General features: G+C 37.7%; 1 protein-coding gene across 5 annotated transcripts in view; it reads right to left on the reverse strand.

Annotated features, from left to right (window-relative positions):
• The window catches only part of LOC121327312 (ELAV-like protein 4), a 47,232-nt gene that overhangs the window by 19,592 nt on the left and 5,338 nt on the right, over positions 1-22,302 (reverse strand). For 2 of the 5 annotated variants that reach the window (XM_041271263.1, XM_041271262.1), the window contains exon 2: positions 557-643. The exons of 1 other annotated variant lie outside the window; for it this stretch is intronic. In XM_041271263.1, coding sequence (XP_041127197.1) covers positions 557-643 — 87 coding nt within the window. Of the gene's footprint in view, positions 1-556; positions 644-11,226; positions 11,386-12,609; positions 12,659-22,302 lie in introns of those variants that run through there. 2 more of the 5 variants (XM_041271265.1, XM_041271264.1) reach the window with 2 other exon arrangements.

Consider the following 22,302-nt stretch of genomic DNA (forward strand, 5'->3'; position numbering starts at 1 on the left):
GCATTGCTTACGTTTTAAACAGCGCAGTTATTTTAATTTGTCAATATCAGACTGCAAAGGTGCAGTACATGGTCCCCAGCCCCTCGCCATCTTTTCGTATGGGACCAATACTGCTGTTTTGAGTTCCACAAGATGGGGGTCTCTACAAGTTAAAAGCAGTTTCTCAGAAGGAATTGATGGAACTGCAATTTCTTTTTACAAGTGAATCCTGTCAATTCCAACACTAAAAAGGCAACACTATCATAGCACAGACCAGAGACTATATGAGATGTTGCATCTCAAGGAGTTGTTAACCCCATACAATAATTTTAAATAAAACAAATAAATAAATAGAATACGCCGTCATTTCACAGGGGGATGGGCCACGTTGTTCATACAACTTAAACAAGCAAACATTGCACATCTCATGCTACTTAATATCAAATGCACATTTATATAAATATTTCTCAATCAATACATCTAGCCAGGCAGTCAACTCAGCTTTTGGAACAACCAGAAGTGTCCAAACAGCAGTCATGTCTCATGTTTAAAATGTAGTTTGCAACGGTCTCCTTACCATCTTTGGCTGTGTCAGCATCCCTTTCTCTGCCCAGCCCTGCAGCTGTGGGAGTTCCCCCTGACGCCACTGTGTCTCTGTCGAGCCCTGGGAGGGTTTAGGGCACAATTTAACATGACGATCGAAAGCTACAATCACAATCTTGTTTCTTTAAAAAAAATATACAAGCTGGATTATAATAGTCAGTTGGCCACTTTGCAATGCTGATGTGGTGGTGGCAGTGGTGGTGATGGGGGACCTAAACAATATTCACATGAGAGTAATGAAACTGCAGGTGCACTTTTTGGGGACAGAAGATTCTACAGGCATGGGTAATGCAGGTCCCTACAGCTCACCCCCTTAAGGGTTACTGCACTGACTGTGCAATGGAAGCACCATTTATATTGAGGTTGTTATATAACATTAAAAAATAGCAGAACACAGTATTTTCACAGGGAAGGTACCTCAACACCAGCTGTTTATTACTTGCTTATTTAGCAGATGTCTTTATCCAAGGTGACTTACAGAGACTAGGGTGTGTGAACTATGCATCAGCTGCAGAGTCACTTACAACAACATCTCACCTGAAAGACTGAGCACAAGGAGGTTAAGTGACTGTTCAGGGTCACACAGTGAGTCAGTGAGGGAGCCGGGATTTGAACTGGGGACCTCCCAGTTACCTTTTCCTTAACCACTGTACCACACAGCTGTTAGCATTATTTGTTTGGTTTCCTCGACAGCATTGCAACATGGCCATGTCACTTTATAAATCACCCTGCATATACATACTTTATTAAGGGATGGGCTGTCATGTTAATCTGTAGGATTGTACACAGCTAATCATTACAATATTCATTAACAATGCTTTCATTTACACATATTTAATTTTATGAAAGTTAATTTCAAAGGTTTGATGGTTAAGCTGAGCACTAACTAAACAAACACATCTATCATATACATGGGATCTGAACTAGGTAGCTTCCTGAGATGTAAGCAGACATGAGTACCCATACCGTACATGTTTATTGCAGCATAACAGATGGAGGTAAAAGTGATACAGAAAATGCACTTTAAAATTAACTTATCAATGTTACTACCTTGTGCCGTTATTTCAAGATTTGTAGCTTATTTTATTTGTTTGTTATCTTTAATAACCCTCTACAGATGTCTACTATTGGAGGGATGTTCAGTTCTAACAGTTACTGTCTCTTTAAATAAGCTGTGAAAAACCTTGAGAAACACAGCAATAAAATAACAAGTCCCCCTCATGCACACATCTCGCAAACACACACACACACACACACACACACAAAGCGCAATAACAAATCTGATCATGGGAATGCTAGAAATGTCAATACAGCACAGTACAGTATGAATACATGCAACCTAATATTCAGAATATTTGGAGATACACAGTACAATCTTCCAATATGTTAATCTGTGTACAGTGCGGTTTACAGAATACAGACCAAATGTTCTGAATATGAACAAGGATAACATTTTAAGGTATTATAAATATAGCAAATATTCATTTTCATTTGTGCATTTCATTCACTAAACATAGGTGAGAACATTCTGTAGAAACAAAAATCCTGCTTATAAAAACCCTCAACATGCAGTCTATTGTGATTTATTACCCCAAGTCTTTTCTGAATTAAATAGCAGTGGAGCTCAGCTGAAGTTTAATTTAACACTGGAAGTGACAACAGCAATACAGATGGTTTTTGAAAAAGCTTGTAGACGCATACCTCTAGTCAGAATTCATGGTACATTAGGATGGAAATTACATTTTCTAAGTACTGAACCTCTTTTTGACAGGGTTCAAGAATAATCTACAGTAGGGTTTCTCAATCGAACATGATCTTTTTTGGGGGGGAAACTATACATGTTGCAATACTCAGACTTGTCAAAGATAAATAGATTTGTTATTAATTAATGAAAGAAAGAAAACAACAACAACAACAACACACTTAACAAACAGTCAGGGGCACCACAGCTTTGTAATACATCTAGGTGTTACAGAAATAAACAGTGATTGTGTGCGCTACTAAGAAGAGGCCATACCAGAAGAGACCCCCAACATATGCCACACTTCAAGTGAGTGCTGATGAATTTGTTTGCCTCCCGTGGTGTTTTTTTTTGTTTTTGTTTTGTTTTTAAGTTGCTGTATGTGGGCACGTCTACAGTTTGAACCCTTTACCAGGTCCAAAAAGGTTTTCTGTTGCATTGATTTTTTTTTTCTCTTCTTCCATCAAAATCTCTCAGCTTCTCCACATCCTGCAGGTCAGACGGAAGTCTTGGCAATCAATCAAAAATGTAATCTGGCCGTTTCCCCGGCGATCGATAGCCCCCTGCTTCAGTTCAGGAATGGATTGCCACTCGCTGAATAATAAATGTTTCGCATGTAAGCAATTTTTCATCTAACTTTTCTCTTTTTTGATTAAGTCACTTTCCAACCCCTCCCCCCAGGATCAATATTTATTTCTCAGAGCACTTTTTTTTAATACATAGATGCTTCATGAGGTCAAAGGGGTTGGAAGTGGAGTTGCAATGGGTTAGGTGGCTCTGCAGAAAAGAGGTTGTGCTTCTGGGACAAAAGTTGACAGGTTTGAGTTCTTTTGTGGGCCAGAGGGGGCTGGAACCTATCCCATCTATATAGCCTGGTGTACCGTATATGTCTCTTTTTAAACACATACTTCACTGTATTTGAGGAACCCACTGCTTACAGTGTCAAATACAATACATTCAGCAACCTGGCCATGTCTACCAAAAAAAAAACAAAAAAAAACCTACATCCTAACAGGTTAAAAGACAAGGCTCTGAAGATCAATAAGCAGGAAGCTCCCTATAGACCGTTTCCCTAATCAAGCAGAAGGACAGATTTATTTCCAGAGATGTGCAGAAAATTGAGGCATGAATTTCTTTTTAATCCCCTTAAAATGCAAATGAAATGTAGCACTTGATGTCAGCAGTGATGCTAGAAGTGGTGTTACTGTAGCTGCAGAATCAGGCTTGCATATTATCATTTTATCCAAGAAAAAACTAATTGCATCAATTTTGGTCTGTTGTACATAAACTAGGCAGCTCAAAATGAAACAAAAGCAGTTGCTACACATTGAAATAACATGAATAATTTTAAACAAATGCTACCTTCAATCTCTGAAACAAGCTACTGAATGTATTTGTCAATATTTTCATTCTACATATTTGGAACATCCTTTCATCGGTTATTAATGTGTTCATTCCAACATACATTGTCCATTTTCAATTTACTTTCTATCAAGCCTTTTATAATTAATAATAATAATAATAATAATAATAATAATAATAATAATAATAAACAAAAACAACAATAATAATCTGACATGTTTAAACATGCCACATGCCATTGAGGGGTATCGGGAAATCACCCCGTCCTGAAGCCAAGTTGTCTATATTCCGGAATTCAGAATCTTTCACAGAACACTGACCACATCTGCAGTAAATACTGCATGATTTAATCACGTCTTTATCCTTAGAATAAGCAACCAACTCATTAACGGAAGAGAGCTGGCTAATTCTCGAGCACATGGTCAGTGCCCCCTGTTCCTGTATATGGGGAGAAGGCATCCATGTAAACAAGATGTTGCTGTGGATCTATTTGGAATCAATTAATTAAAAACAATGGAAATTAAAAACCCTCGATGCCGAGGTAAATACAAGAGTTCTGTGCAGCATAGCCATCAACAATCATTTATCAACCAGTCCCTGCAGTGCAGTTTTACAATTTACACATCCAACCTTCACTGTAATGCAAGTGGCCCTGATTAAGAAAACTTTAACTAATGAGTTATGTTAAAAAAAAAACAAAAAAACAACAACAGCGTTTTGATGAAGTATTTCAGCAGCCCTGTATGCGGATCTAGGAAAGATACTGTAAATCCAAAAAGTGGACTACTCTAGTTAATCTTGTGTAGGTCCATATATATTAATTCCCATTAGGAATTCCTTTCCATTATAGGGCAGTGAAATATCGTTCATCGTTCCTAGAGGTTTGCTTTGATCGACCTGTCGGCATAAAACAAAGCTGGATTTTTGACAGCATTTCACACCTGGATTTCATCAATCCCAGGATTACCCTAAAAGAGAAATGTTTGACCTAGGGGGACTGTCTGGTGCTGTAAATGGCTCTAAAACGAAAATCTGTGGCTTATCCCAGTGGGGTATGGGTTGATCCGGTAGCGGTAGGTAATTATTTAACATATGGTCCAAACTCTTACCCCCACCCCCCCAAACAAAATTGCTAACATAAACCATTTGCAATCATTGTGATAATCCCCTAAAGTGCTCTGTGCTTATTTACTCACACCGTAATGACTATATTGTTCATTCCATTGAGCTGCATTCATTAGTGAAGTATAAAACTATGTACGAGGACATCTGCTCTTTTAAAGCCATCTGTATCTTATATTACATCGCAGTTAGCCTTGCTCTGTATCAGTTCAGATAAATAAAAAAACACAATTTTATTCTCCTTCAGTCCAGTGTTTTCATCGCGGAGCTGCTGCCATCACAGTCATCAAATGTCTCCAAATAACCCTTAACCAATTCAAGTGAAATCGAGGCACTCGCTGGCTTCTCGTTGGAGTCCAGCCCCCCTACTGGGACACCACTTTGAGTGCACCAGAGTGTAGAAGGTCACCACGCGAAAGCAAAGCAGCAAAACCCATTAGTCATTACTACCCACTGCTGTGATGCAGAGAGCACATCATTGTTTATACCCATTAGCTAATTGCTAGCATTGCCAGACCTTTAATTTTAATGAGCATTTAATCATTGTGAAAAGTATTTAATTTTGCAGGTCAGATAACTCCAAGTCATTTTTTCTCATTTGTAAGATATTACTGTCAATTGTTTGTATGGCTTGTAAATAAGCATTTGCTGTTTTGAGTTTTATCTTGTGCTTTTCTGGATTAAATATTTAATTCACCTTGCGTTTGGTTTTTAGGAACTCTGTTTAAAGCCAAAGCTTTAATGACTGTTACTTATGCGTTTAATTGGCTTCCTGCATTCTCTTCATTTTCTCATTCATTTTTAAATCTCAGAATGCATTGCTTACATGCACAAAAGCAGATTTTATTCCAAAGCATTTGATGTATTTTGTCACTTGGTGCATAAAAAGTTTCACATAAAGGTAATAAACAGTGGTTAGTATGCGTTTTTTAATTTTTTTTTTATTTAGTGTTCACAATATTTGAATTACTCCTATATTATCATTTGCTTTTATCATTTCAATTGTACAGGGAAATGCCTGTAGTGGTGTCTTTGTTATTTACTCAATATTTTATGTTTGGTGGCCTCATCAATGCAGAAACTTGATACGCGAGGATAAAATGCAAAAGAGATGCATCCTGCAATCTCTTTGAAAACGAGATGGTACATCTCAGAGGATACGTCCTGGACAGTGAAAGCTTTGAATAAACTAATAACGACCACTATAGTACAGTAAACATATGTTTAAGATAGAACTGCCACTATCGAGATGCATCAATGCTACTGGCATTTATTTAATATAAAATAAACATACTGCATAGACATTACACTACCCTTACCAGAAACAGCAACTGAAATCAACAGATACTACATGGCAATATTGTTTTTTTTTAAAGCACTGTACCGAAATAAGGTTATTTTCTACTGTGTAGCTCTGCGGCTGCAGGTGCACAGAGGAAATAAATCACAGAATTTCAGTGAATATTGTAGCAAACTGGTAAAAATAAAATACTTCTCGCAAGTCAATGCGACCCCACAAGATTGTGAAATATAATTAGAAGAAACCACCTACATTACCTATAGGACCATAGTGCAGTGCATCTGATGGTACACTAGAGTACACGGGTACACTTTCAGGGGGCTGTCAGGCTTCTGCACGTGTACAAACGTGTGGAAATACTATTACGTAACAGTTGGAGGTCAGGTTTTAAGTGTACATGCTTTATAGGTGTAAACTGTGTAGTTAAGCTCACAGTAATACATGAGTGGGCTCAGACTTGTTGTGTAAATGGAGACTTCCACTGCTGTCAGAAATGGCAAAACGCAGTTGTGAAGGTTACAATCAGGATCAGGAACGTTGCACTCTGTTTAATATCTTAACTATTTGATCGATTTGGATTGTGTATCAGCAGTCAGAGGCGATCGAGAGAACTTGAACTCAGTTCTCCGTTGATTTACTAAAACCAAGATTGACTACCTGGTAAGACATTCATTTTGAGGTTGGCTGTTGCTGTAAAATGATGGATGCACTAACATGGGATTTCTTACTTTCTTATTTAAATTAAAATGGAAACAGTAAGAGCATTTTGAATGGTTCTAGATATATTGGAGGTTTGTGCTAAGGAAGTGAAATGGCCAACATAATCCACATTGACAGTGTGGTGCGAAGAAGTTAGCAGTTAACTATTCCTGCAGCTCATTTGCTCGTAATATACTAACTCTTTCAATGTGTCTTCCTTCTGGTTGGATGGGTCTGACTGTGTCATGATGTGTTGTCTGACTGGTTGTGATGCCTGGAAGAGTATATAAGGCAGCTTCCCACTGTTGCAGCCATGTGGCTTTTGGTGTGGGCGCAAGGTGGCAATACAGTTCTGAAAGTCCCTGATTTTTAAGACTGCAGAAAACGTTGAATCGCTGTTATTGATAACGTACACAATTTCGAGTCAGAGCCTCTGAGCAACGCATTCCCCCTGGTGGTGCTAGTCACTGTTATACACTTCAAGTGTTACTTCAAGTAACTTCCTTCCACACTCAACGGCAGAACTCAAGCGGTCTAAATTCAATTCTGCAAAGCAGCCCGGTGCTCTCACCCCTGAGCTACAGACCACTACTAGAACCAATATCAATATTCTCTCAGAGCAGCAGTGTGGCTGTCACTGAGATCCACCCAAATCCACTTAAATGCACATTAAACACAGAGCTACTATAAATAAACCTACCACTTACTTTACTGTACTCCTGCACACCTAGCAGCGGAGTTCCTTTAAATAGCATTCCTTATTGCTTTTCAGCAAAGTACTGTGATATTCCATCCTGCTTTATAGTGAGCGCATTGTTTATCCAGCTTGAGGGCATTTTTCATAAGCAAAACAAATATCTAACTCAGCAAGCCACTTACAGTAATATTTATTTTACTGTACTACAAATTGCAAATGTCTAAAACATTAACATATTAAATGGGTTCACACATACAAACTTGATTTGAAAAGGGTTACGGTATCAATATACGTCTTCAAAAATAGCTGCAACCCAGGTATTCGAAGCAGTAATTTAAATGACCTTGAAGTGTCCTTCAATTTTTATTTTTGATATCACTTAGTGTTTGTTTTTTTTTGTTTGTTTTTTAAACACAACAATGCTGCCGTCCTTTCTTTCAATGCACAACAAAGATGAGCTGCAATCTCAGTCTGCAGCTCCCTCCGAAATATCTACATGAATACTTCAGCAGGGGGGGAAACGATGACCACATATATCCAGGCTTTAATATTTCACAGCAAATTCTTTTTCAGAGATTTCAGAGGCCACCTTTCGAGACTCCTCTCCTGCCAATCTACTGTATGCTTTAGCTTTTTTATACTCCCCACAGCAGTAACTGTGAACAACAAAGTCATAACCTCTGCCTATACTAACTTCAATTTGTTGAAGTTTTTTTTCCCCCCTAGATTCCAAGGTTATTCCATAACCCATGGGAACCCTGGAACATGTCTTCTAAAAGACACGGGCAAACATAAATGCAAATCTGTCTCTGTATTTATTTATTTTTTAAGCCTTTAAGGGTAGGTGAATATTTTGATTCATTAAGCCATAAAATTGTGCCTGAACCTTTACAGGGAACATAGTAATCAAAACCCCATCATGAAGAGTTACAAACTGCACACATCTTGTCTGCTTAAACTGAGCAAAACAAATAAGGAAAAAATGACACATTTGGAATACAGAAAATCTCGTGCATCTAATATGGCAATATAGAGTCTTCTCACACATCACATTTAGTGTTAGAAATCCGATCTGCAACAAATCAACATCTTGCCTCGTCAATAAGAAATGTGACAGTACAGCTTGTGAAGCTACCTGTGCAAGAAAAATACTGAACTATGAAAAATAAAAATTCTATATTCGTTATCTTACTAAATAGCATTTCTTTTTCTATGTATTGTTGCATTGTTTCACATATACATCTGTCATCCTGCTAATGGAACATTTTGTTTTCCGATTTTAAAAATACCTTTGGCTGACAGAAGTATCTAGCCACAAGCTTTTAAGAGATGCTGCAACACGTTCCCAGGCCACATCAGTGACATTTACCCCTGCATCCAGACTGCAGGAATCAAAGATCGTTTAGCTTTTGGGAGAAAAATAGAAACTTGTTTTGCTTCATGTTCTGGAGACATTCAGTGCAAAGATGCTCGTAAAGCAGAAAGAGGTACATGAACAAAACGACAGAATTAATTTCTTAACAAACTGCAAAGGTTAAAGGGGCCAGTGTAACAACTATCTACTGAGTCACTTTACAGAATATATGACTAAATTAGTGTTTCCCAGACCAAAATCTGTAGATTTTTTTTTCATATGTTAATTGTATTATCACAATACGATGATGTATGCAAAAAGACTCTTAATAAAACTTTTAACATACAAGGTGAAATTTTTTTAAAAAAGTAACAGTAAACCTCATAAAACAAACTGTACAACATTTAATTTACAACACAAAACCATAGTCAGTTGTCCACCTATGTTCCTAATGCCAATTACATCAATCAAGAAAATTCCATCAATGATTGAAACTTGAAAACCTGGTCCTGAGGGTTCTGCTCTTCCCATCACAGACTGCCAGAGCTGCACGTCCAACACAACAGAATCAGCAGTAAACTTCAGCAGCTGCACTATATTTTGTCTTTAGTTATCTGTCTTCTTTATTCATTTGTCTTACTCCTAATACGTTTCCCATTCTGTCTGTCTTTATATATCTGGCTCCCTGTCATTTATTTAGCCTTATGAACATCAACTTCCACCTATCTGTATAGAAATCTGGAACATCCCTATCGCTATGCTGTATAATTAGTGTAAAACAGGCAGAAGCTCGAAATGAAGTGGTAAATATAGGGGGTTATTAGTTACTATAATAAGTGATGTATATAAAAATATAAAATTATAGAACTATTATAAATATAAAACAACAATTACAAGATCTTATGGTCACTTTAAATCTGAAAAGATTTACATCTCAATGCAATCTCGAGGCAATTTTGAATACCAAAGATTTCCATAACATTTAAAAAGTAATTATTATTATTAGGTTTTTTTTTTTTAAAAATACAAAAATGAAGCCTTTCAGTCATTTGCGAATCGCTTCAATGTATCATGCAGCTATGTCCCAAAACATGCGTCCGCCTGTCATCCCCGCTGAAAGAAATGCAATCAGACTGGTTTCCTGGCCTGAGTGTTTGGAGGAGGATGCAGAGCGAGAGACAGTTCCTGTCAGATAATGCATTCCCAACTCCTGGCAACGAGATGAGCAGACTGACTCAAAACGGGGCAGTGCACTGTGCGTGCTTTTTTCATTACGCAGAAATATAAATAACTGCTTATCCAGCTGTAAACAACTTTCATTGCCTTATGTACATCAACTGTCTGATGCTAGCTTGCAAACGTGGTTTCTGGGGAGTCTTTACATGCTGTAAACACAGCTCTTAATTGGTGTTGGAAGGGCGCTTTTGTGGAAATGCTGTCTTAGCATGATTAGGGTTAACTACAGTGAAGCCTATCCACCCTACAAGAGTCCTCAGTCAGAATGCATACTTGACTACATCATTTCTCTGGAGTTTCTCAAGAGAACAGATTTCCTGCTAGCTTTAAAACGCTCCTCTGCCAGCGGCAGCAGCTTTATTAAACTACAATAAAAAAAAAAAAAAAAAAGTCAACAGTGAGCATGGATCGCTTCGAAAAAAAAAGAAACAGTATATACTCAAAGCACACAGGGCTCACTGAACAAAAGCTTCCCTTAAAATCGAGGAATCATGGGGCTGGAATACCCATTACTACTAGATGTTGAGATTTCAAACCATTTTACCAAATAGGGTTACACACACCCCAAATACATGTATCTGTACAAATGCATAAATTAATCAAAGCACAGTGATCAGGATTAGTTTTTTTTTTTGGTTTTCATCAAGTGCAAAACTGGCTTCATGCTATCAACATGAAGTACCAGATACCTTCATTTACCTGTCTGCGTGTAAACGCTAACCCACGACTGTACAATTACACGTTACATGAAACTAAAGCCCTTTTCACAAATGTGCATACTCATACAAATATTTGACACAAAATGTATGCATCGATCTACTTTGTATACCCACACCAAATCATTGCTTAGCTAATCTGATCTTTAACAAAGAGAAGTACCACAAAAAGGTACATCTGTTTAAATACTGTATATCACAGAGGATTAATAATTGTAGCTTTTAAGGGATGGTGTCAGTCCAAGACTTCATTACCTGCCCCCCTGCTTAACTCAGTATTTGCCGATACACAGTCACAATCTCTCTCCCTGTCTCACTCACACGCACACGCTTTTCTAAAGAAAAAAAAAGCAAGTAGAGTGCAGCAGCAAGCATGCAGGCACAATAAAGGGCAGACCAACGCCTGCACCTCCTTACCATTTTAAACCCATTCCACTCCATTTGTAAACCGGCAGCAGATTTGTATTTATTTTTTTCACCCCCGAGCGAATCCCCCCTGGAGCTTTCAGTATATCAGAGACAGAAGACGTTTTCTAAAAGCAGGCATTCTTCTTTCCAGAGCTGCTGAACGACAATGCAAGGCAGCGGCATGAGCACTGCGCTGCAAGCCTCTCCAGTCTCCTCCTCCTCCCCTGTGAGGTCAGCGCTGCCCACTCTCTGGAAATGCAATCTGCAGCGCGTTCACTGGCTCCCGCATCCACCCCTCTCTCTTTAAATTAACACGTTCACTCTATCAGGCACACAGATATCACTCACACAAGCTTTCCATCAATTACTTCTGGTATTAGACTGGATAGACTGATACACAGATAGACCAGGAGAGTGAGTATGGATATGTGCGTGTGCGCAAATGTGCTTCATTTATTTATTTTTTTCTTAAGGCATAACAGCAGATATACTTGTTTTAAATTAACTTTTTTCTTACAACAGACTTGCCTTTTTACTCTTTTTGGCACACAGATAAATATAACATGCTTTCACAGAGAGACTGGTTTCATTTTTTTGTAACCAACAAGGTATTTCACTTATACAGTAGAATCCCATTAGCTTTTTGATCTTCAGTTTGTGAAAAGCTTGCAGACCCCAACTATTTCAATTATCTTATCCACAGATGAAGAGAAGGATTCCACAAAGCCAGCTGATAACATGGATTTATAATGTTGCCGATGAAGCTCTGTTAATTTAAATACAGTTTCTGGTTTGGAAACTGAGTTGTCCGTATATCCACCTTACTACTTAAAAATAATTCTTAAAAAAGCCAGCAAATTCTACAAGAGATAACATATTAAACTGCATATCTAAAATCACTCTATACAGTGCAGTAATACAAGAGAGATATACCTGCATAATATACAGGCAAGAACTAAAATGAACCTTTCTGCTCTTTGCACAAAAGTGTGGCTCCATCCCTTCTTCAGCATGCACATTGCTGTATTCCTTTACTTACATCATTTGTACAGACACTAAAGAAATGCATTCACGCTCACACAGACCCACAATGCAAGAACAGCTATCTCAAGACGCTTTGCAGTAATGAACAGATCTCATTTGAGGATTATTATACACATATAAGCATATAAACATTTACATGCACATGCCCTTTCCCACTCGGTTCTTAAATGTTACGCAGTGCAATAAAAAAATATATATAATAACATATAAAAACATTTTAGAAAAAGGGAAAAAAGCCAAATACAAAACAAATAAAACAGATCACGAACAAAAAACTGTAAAACTATAAAAAAAAACTTAAAAAAAAAAAAAAATACATAAAAATGAAGATACTAAAGAAATACTTACCATGACCATTCTTATTGATTTTTTTAAAAAATTAGAGATGCTTCAAATTGTTCTCTTTGAAAAAAAAAAGAGAAAGTCACTCCTTTTAGAGTCAGATCCAAGGGGAAAGCATAAGAGAGGAGAGGCGAGAGAGCGTGTGCATGTGCAAGTGTGTGCCGGTCGGAGGTTGAGCAGTGGGTGGTAGTAAAAGCTTTCCTTATGTTATTTGGGCTGCAGGAAAGAAGGGGTGATGGGGAAAACAAAAAAAAGACACAGACTCCACTGAAACTGACTGCCAGCATCTCCTTCTTACTCCCATTTATGGGACCATCTGTTAGCCTGGTGTAGAACCTGATTGGCTTGCTTGAAAAGGGGAGGGGGACTGTGTGTGCGTGTCAGAGAGAGAGAGAGAGACAGAGAGAGAAGAAAGGTGTGAGAAAGAAAGAGAGGGAGAGAGAGAGAGAGAGAGAGAGAGAGAGAGAGAGAAGATGCTGATGGTGTATCTAAACATCAGGTGCTATTGAAATTAGCTGCTGCCAGATTGACAGTGTAGGAGGTTAATAACACTACATTATTTCAACAAAAATACTATTTAAAATCCTATAGTAGTTTTTTTTTTTTTTATGCACTGGGTTTCCATTTAGTATATTTACAGTATATTTTATTCATTTGATTTTGTGCTTGTTGTCCAGCCAGCCACTGAATTTTCTCCAGCAGTTCCAATGAAAATGACCTTCAAACGATTAAGCTGAGTTGGTTTTGGTTTAACACTTAAATTACAATTTTATTTCTGCTGTTTTGGACTGCATGCAACAGTGGGTTAAATAGTAACAAACCAGAACCACAGATAGTATGAGTGTACCTCTGCCTATGCTTGTATTTTATTACAAAATCTATTACACACACAGTATATACACACTGTACACTGAGCACAAACAAAAACTCAAGTCCAGTCTGTATTCCTCAGTCTACTGCTGTCTGTGCGAGGTGTCACAGCTGAGCCACGCTTTGCTATTATATTTTTCCGCCCGCCCCCAAACCCCAGGATGCGTCTCCCTGTCTGATCCAGGAGCTTTAAACCGCATCACTCCTGATGGCTGCATGCGAGGTGCATCAATAATTAACAACTACAAATCTCCACCACCTTCAGCGTGGATTCATCAGAGGCTTGCTTTGCTCCCAATTTAGTTTCACATTCATAATCCCAGACAGATTTTCTAAATGTTTTTCAAAAGGGCTGTCATATCAGCTTGGGCACACTTCTCCTTTGGTCTGTTTTCAGCTTTGTAATTTAAAAAACCAAATCCTTCAGACTACAGCAAAAAAAAAAAAAAATTATTTTAAAAAGTTGAATAGCCAGTTTCCAAATAGATTAATCAAACTAAAAAACAAGTGGTGGAGGTAAAGAAATAAAAAAAATAAAAATCATGTGCAGTATCCTGTCAGAATTCCTGAGATGTATTATTTTCTGTTTGCATCAACTGCAAAAAGATGAGTGATGACATACGGTTATTTATTTTTTTTACATACAAAATAAGGTGCATGTACTGCACTTGCATGCAGGACTATTGTAGTAGTGAGTGGAAGAGATCTCAGAGGCTTTGCTATGCTCTTCTAGCTTTGAAACCCAGCCTTGACAATTTGACTGGCAGAAAACAACCATCCAAATGTTAACAATTGCAAGGGTCCAAACACATTAGCTATGGCTTGCATTTGCGCTTATGTTGATGTACAGTGTAACTGATGGGATTGTACAGTAGATATGCACGGATAACTTGATGGATCCAAAGGACGAACTATAATTTTTCAATGCATAAGCCCATGCTCATATTTGCACAAGAACATAGTAATTTGTCCCTGCCTGATCCCTTTGTTCCAGCGGGACACAGAGAGAGAGGGAGTGTGAAAGGCACACACAGCAAAGGGTGTGTTCGAGGCAGACTGGGTACCTCATCAGTCCTGCACTGCTTCTCCAGCCATGCTTTGCCTGATCCTGTGCGTTGCTTAGCTCTCCAGCACCCTATTTCTAATGACACCATACCTTATGCAAGAGTTCTGTACTGAAGGGAAATAGTAGCACAAGGGAAGTTACAATGTTATGAGCCACTGTTAGAACGGTGCAACATATTTTGGCTTACTAATGGATTCACAATAGTATACACTGGTATAATCCTAGAAGAACCAGTGTGTTTCCATATCAGGACCACTGTGAAGCATCTGTACCAAATCCAGTGTATCACCACTGTTGCTAATGCGGTTGTCTGCTATTGTTTTGCTAGGGTTTCTGTCAGTTAATATGCTTGGTATTATAATGGTATCCTAATAGTATTTTCCTATTATTTCAATTCAATCCCAGTTGTTAAAAAGCCTTTTTTTAAAGCGTATTATGTACTGTATAACTCAAGTTATTCTGATATGAATGCAAAATGTTGAAATATAGGAACATAATGATTTTGTTGTCACACATTAAATCACTGTAATACACTGTGCAGACAAAGTGAATACTGAAAACTTGTGTAATATTCTATTAACCTTAACTCAAGTTCCGCCAACTTGGTTTAACAAGTGCTTATAGAAAATATAATAAAACACTCCATCTTCGCCTCTCCAGCACTATTAACCTGTCCCTGCACCCCCAGCTCTCTTGGTATGGTACCTACACATTGAGGAACACTTAAACACTCAATTCTCTGCTCTCTAGACCAGTTACACTGCACTCTTTGAAGAACTACAGTAACCCCTTCATTCTCAGCTCTCCAGCACCACTGCCTCCCTGCACCTCAATTCCAACCAAACAAGCAAAGAAAGAAAGAAAGAAAGAAAGACACACAATCTCCAATCTATGTAGCAGTAGAAGAATGTATATACAGTAGGTATAATGTCAAATTCATGGGCTGCGATAGGAAGGGAATGGGAGAGAGAAAAGGACAGACTGGACTCCAACTGAAAGAGCCTTCCCTATGGAGTCGAGGGTAGCCGTAATGGCCTCCGAGTCCCTAAAAATACAGTCCTGTGACTTCTCGGAGAGTCATTATAGGCAGAGCCTCGCAACTGGGTTCCACTTACTGACCGGGTTCGACCCTCACAGGACAGAATGGCTCATACGAAGCCTTGACATAAGGAAAAAAAGAGAATCTGAAAGAACAGAAATAATTGTTAGTTATGGGACTCAAGCACTAAGAGTAAGATGAACACGTCCCGGGAGAATAGAGGAGGAAGTAAGACAGAGCCTTCTTTCTTGAGACAAGACATAGCACATGAGCTGCGAAAGAACAGTGTGGCCGGTGGTCCCCTCTGACCACACAAAGAACCTGTGGAGTAGGTGGAGCGCTAGCTCAGGGAAGTGAGACTCACTATCCCCCCAGAGACAAGCGGCATTTGAAAAAAGTGAGGAGAAGGAAAAAGCAAACGCAAGACAAAGAGCAGGGCTGTGACTGGGTTTAAATAGGGAGTCTATGATAAGAGGCAGGTGAAATTAGGAAGGGATGAAGCCCTGGCTCACGGCCCCTGAACCCCACTAACATTAATTAACATTAAGCATTGTTTTTTTACTGTATTTAATGTATGATGTGCTTCTCTGTATTTAAAGTATTATGGATTTTGGCGTTACTGCATCTTGTAAAGTGCTTTGTGATGGTGATCCACTATGAAAGGTGCTATATAAAATAAAGATTGATTGATTGTTTAATATTTAATGGATACACAATCACAGTCTGGGCTCATATATACATATCCCATGAAAACGCAATAAATAAACAAACACAACAAACACCCTGCCTTTTGAAGAACGAAACCCCTTCATTCTCAGATCTCCAGCATCACTGCCTCCCTGCACTTCCATTTCAAACAAAAAAGCCTGGCTTTGTAGCACTGAATTCAAGAAAAAATATATTCTATCTATGTAGCAGTATTAATAATGACGACTATGGGGCCTGTCTTATGGGGCATCGTGTATTATCTATGTCGATATGACTTGTACACAGACACTCGTCAGACCTGTCGATTTAGCCTTGTTTGTTTTGAAGGGAATTCTGTGGCTCAAGTACGTGACCGTTTTGTAATATCACTTCCAGTCTTTGCGGTTGCAAGGAATTCTGAAAGAGGTTTACAGTATTTATTTTACACAGTTGGTGTAACCGTACTGAGAATAAAGGAATGTGGAATGTGGAATGGCATGTGAAACTCCCTCTCTGATTGTCTGAATACATGTTTCTGTCTGAAATAAATACAATGCAATTCTATCTATTTTATTACAGGCTATAATAGAGCATTTGTCATGGGCTGCATAACACGGATAGAATACAAAGATGCAAGGTACAGTCGTAACATATTTCTGCCACATGGTTTTATTTAATCTCTGTGGTATTCCATCTTTTTTAAATCATACAACCAGGTAGAAGACACACAATGCAGTGTCAGAAGCAGAAGTTTGACAGAAACTGAAACAGTAAACTGAGGTCAGAGGTCAACCTAATTTACACTAGTGTGGTAGAAATGTTATATTATCATACACTACAGTTTATGTCTTTTATTTTTAATTAGACCACCGTAGAGATATTCCATTGCTATAGCGACAGACGAGATTTAAGGAAGGAAAGAATACTAATGGTTTGTTGCCCAGTACAGTACGCTGTGAGATAAGCAACATGTGTATTGTAGTGTACTTACAGTATCACTCCATTATGGAATAACACTCTAAATCCATGTTTGCCTTTGATTTAAGGGTTCCAATACATTCTGTCATTTGTCCCATTGCTTCTGCTCTCCAGCACTGGCTGAGGACTGTGATAGATGGCACTAACATTATTGTACTGCTCATACTCACCAAAGCCTGGCAATTTGAGGCAGATAGTCTAGTTAATTATTCTGAACTCTACATCGCTTAGTCAACAGGCTTGTTATAAATCACAGATTAGTGATTTGAAATTCTGATCTGAATTGCATATGCCATGCTGTTGCAAACATTTAAATACAAATACAAGCTTTGTAATAAAAAATAAATGTGTTACTTTTGAATATCTGACAATATTTCAATTTCATGTAGGCCATTTATATGATCCAATCTGATGATTAGCATTTGACATTTTATTTTTGTGATATGAAGCAGTTTATGTTGTTTTTCTTATTTTTTTTTTATTTTTTTTAATTTCAGTACCCACAGTAATGTGCCCACTGCTAAATTCAACTTAGTTTTTTGTAACTCTGTAGCAAAAGATTGCCTGGTTGCCTTGCTCTATCTCTTCATGTTAAATCCTCAGGATGCTCTGAGCGCTTATTTCTAAACAAAAACCAACCTCCTGGTCAAATCTGTATGTCGTAGTCTGGTGGAGAAATGATGTAATACTTCAGTTTACATACTACAGGCTCATTGCATACACACTGCTGCTTCAACAAAGGGGAGATTAAACCAAATCAAACTCACACCATATAACCAACAGAAAAGGGCACAATCTGGCCAGCATTTAATACAAACACCATACTGCAGTAAAATATATTTTATTATAAATATAGTGAGCAACAGTGTGCCCTGGCTCTTTCCCATTGTTCTCCCTTGATTATTGAATTAGCACATCAATGGACAGCTTAAAAACAGGACAAACACACACTCTAGCCGTTCTCATTGGGGCCTGGCCGACAACAAAACCGAACCTTTTCCACCAGTATACTCTATAAGAATCTGACAATAAGTTGCTATTTGTAATTGTTATGTTTCATTTGTTTACTGTTCTTTTCATGTCTCTGGGGTTGTTTTTTTTCTGACTATTTTTATGGTAAAGGATATAAGGTGAATTACTGCAAATGCCATGCTGGATATAATGTTTTTCATTGAATACTTTCTCTGTCCACTTTTTTATAACATCAACCTACAGCAGGTGTCAGATTCGCCCCCGCCCTTAGCCATATATGCGATTACAATTGTGTTTATGTTTTGTATTATTACGGACTACAAATTCATGATACAGTCATATAATGAACTGTACGGAATCGCTGACAGTGGCAAACATCACTTCCCTTCCACCCAATGAAACCATTTACACAGCTGACCAAATGCGACCAATGAAAACCATGCATACAAAGGCGAGCTGACAAAATGCAACCAGTTAAAACTATGTATGTAAGTGATACCAACGTTTTCCAATTTAGAAAAATACACAGCTCGCTTCTAGTTGAAATTAAATATGACAAAAAATAAAATAACACAAATATAATTAGCCTTACTAGAAAGTTAAACATTTGAGTTGACGGTTGAATTTTCTTTCGAGCTCAACACTATGGCTACTGCTGAGTTCATCACCACTGCATAAAAAAATAAAAGGGTCTTAGAAGAAAAGTTAAAAGCTATTGATCAAGTCAAAAGTGGGGTCAACTGGACGTTGTTTGTGATTTAAAAGTTGGCAAATGCAAATCAATTGTGAGAGGATGGATAAAAGCGTTTTGTCCCAAGAAAAACAAGCAGAAAAAAGTAAGTGAAAGTACCCCGTTGTACACTGCCTGATTGACTAACAAGTAAGTCACAGGTGAGACTGCTGGTGTTGTTGCTGTAATGATGTATAGTAGCACTAGAAAATGTATTCCAAAAGAGGATTATCTGTATTAAGGATAAAATACAAACAAAGGAAACTAAGGGGTTGATTTGATCAACATGTTTCCTATTGGTATAAGTGACAGCTGGGGATTTGCCCCTGGATTGTATCAACTGCATATCTGAGGTTATCCAGACTATCTCTAACAAGAAGTAGCTGATGCAGTCCAGAGGGATTCCCTGGGACTGTGAAATGCTCTAAAAAACAGTTGTGGCTTATCCAAGCGACATATAGGTTGATCAAATCAACACAGTATTGAACGGATCTGTGTCTCGATTATCTAATTAAAAACATTTGAATATTCATTAAAACATATTTCAACATAAAAAAAACATTACTTCAATATTTAATTTTGTTTTAAATAATAAAAAAAAGGATACATAATATTTTCCCATGCTAACAGATGTTGTTGATTTCCGATTGCCTGGAATCTTATATTAGCTACTTAAGCGCTTGAGGGTTCTGGGAAATCTTTACTGACTGCAGCACTCAATCCCCAAGCAACCCACAGTGCTTTTTGAATACTTTAGTCACAGAAGAACAGGGAAGCGTGTGGGCGTGTTGGTAGGGTTTTCCTCTGCTAAAGGAAAGCCTAGATATCAGTTTCAAAACTCAATGCAGAAATTGTCCAAGCAGTCATTTAAGGGTGCTTGCAGAGCAGTAATTTAAAAACCCCTGGGCCATCTGTTTACTGCCTGGGGGACGAGATCGAACTACTCCTTCTGCCAGCACCCCAGCAGAGTGCTTCTGAGGACAGTGAAACATCCTAGAATTCATTTTTGATTACCAAATTATTAAAACAAGACAAGATTTATATATATATATATATATATATATATATATATATATATATATATATATATATATATATATATATATATATATACAGTCATGTCATACAGAACAGAAATTGTTTTTTTTTTTTAAAGCCAGAAACTCAAAATAAAATAAAGCGCTGATAGGAAACAGCAATCTGGTGATGTTTTTTTTTAAAGAATCTAATGCCATGCATTCATTATCGCAGACTGCACTAATCTACAGATACAGGGTATACCGAAATCCGAAAGATATAGGCGTCTAGGAATCTGAAATTAGACAGACACAATCCGTGCATAAGGGTCCACGTTTTGAACAAGGATCCTAGTAAAAATGGCATTGTTCAGAAACATTGTTGGGAATCAAAGGATTAGAGACAAGATCTCTGCAACACATCGATTCCAATGCCCTGACTGCATCATCCCTAAAGGAAATGTCTCTTTCCAGCCTTGCTTCAGCATTGGAATAAGCTCTCAATGGGAAGAAGCATGCATGCCTAAAGGGGTAATTAACATGAATATATACATTTTAAGTGAGCTCCTTCTGTACACTATCTGCCATTGATGTGTCAGGCAGCACCGTGCTTAAACATTTAAACCCGAATGATGCTGTTAAGAGCACATAAACAATTCATACAAAAGAAACGAATAGGAAAGCACTGTGATTCCTATGGTTGTGTAATGCTTCATGTGTTTTAGTCCTGTGATGTATATTTGCTGTATCTGGACATGAAAGTATTATTTATTAATGATAACATATGATTTACTAAATGCTTACGGACAGAAGCCATTGCACCTTGAGAATGGTTGATATCTCTATTATCCACAGAAAAGCAATCTTGCATTTCAGATTTCATTCTTGGGCAGCAAGAATGAAATTGTATATGTGTTGAATATCTCGGCAGCTACATATTCTTGAATGCTATAGCCATTCCAGTTTGGATTATAGTCTTACAATGCAGTATAAATATCCTGAATTTTAAAAACAAAAACACAAAAACTACTGGAAATGTGCTAACCAACGCCATAGCTATTGCTATTTACAGTACTGAATTGCTAAAGGTGAGCTCCAACCACATGCTGACAATGAAGACTGGACAATACTGTGCTCTGCAATTATAAAAAAAGATACTCCCTTTTTTAAAGTATAAAACTGTCCTTTAGTATTTCAGCTTAAATGAAGTAATGCTGTTGAAGTAATTTTGCACAAAATATGATTCCCCTTTTTTCATTCTTGAGCTTTATTAAGAGTGATTTACTCAACATAAGGTTACCAAGCTTTGAAAACAACCCCTGCTGAGTCAGCAAACACCTTGCAGAGAGCATGGAAAGAACCAGCACTAACACAGGGCACTGAGAGAGAGCCCAGCAACAGGGATCTTAGATGTAGAAAATTCAATACAAAAAAATCTCCGGTCAGGGTAATCCTTCTACTATGACCACCTTCAGATTTCAAGGACTGGCAACAGTATTGATTTGAACAGAACATTTTACAGCACTGGGGAATCCCTCTGAATTCTACTACCACCTGCCCAGTGCCATTCTGGGATTACTGATACTAATAAACGATTGATATAATGCAGATGGATGCCCAAATCAATATTATACAATGGCAAGGATCGTCCTCCGATTCATTTCAACATACAGGACATCAGGAAAAAAAAAAGTTCCTATTACGTATTGTGAAAAGAAATCAAGTTAATGGGAAAATCCCACTGCCCTTATTATTCAATAAAATTAATACCCTAAAACAATTTTTACATGAGTCAATGTATCGACTGGGAACGTGTTCCTGTTTATGCACATTCGCATTGTTTTTTTTTTGTTTTTTTTCATAAAAACTTGCACAGAATAGTGATACAAATGGGTTAAAATGAAGAAATGCCCTTCTAGTGTTGCTTTATTTTTCCCACAGTGGAATATTATGAAGGTCATTTGAAATGTATTCTAAATGTTAAAACATTTTGAGCTGTAAATTCGCACTTTTAGTGCCACTGTCATATTTTTCCACAGATACAAAACAGGCTAGCCAGACTGCCCAAACTAAAGAAGGTGATCCGATTATGCAACAGCAACAGCTCTCACTGTATTTATGATTTAGACAAAATTTTACATTTAAAAGTACATTTTTTAAACTTGCATTACAGTCTTAAACTGTATTGCCATTATGTGTGTCTTATTTTATTACAATGTTTGACGTGTTGCTTTGATTAATCATTTTGGTCCCGTATGTATGTAAAGAGAGACGTTGGTGAATAACGTAAGTCGACCAGGTGTTCCTGTAATGCAAAGCATTCTTTGCATTGGATATCATA

This window comes from Polyodon spathula, chromosome 14 (assembly GCF_017654505.1).
Source record: "Polyodon spathula isolate WHYD16114869_AA chromosome 14, ASM1765450v1, whole genome shotgun sequence".
NCBI classification, from domain to species: domain Eukaryota; kingdom Metazoa; phylum Chordata; class Actinopteri; order Acipenseriformes; family Polyodontidae; genus Polyodon; species Polyodon spathula.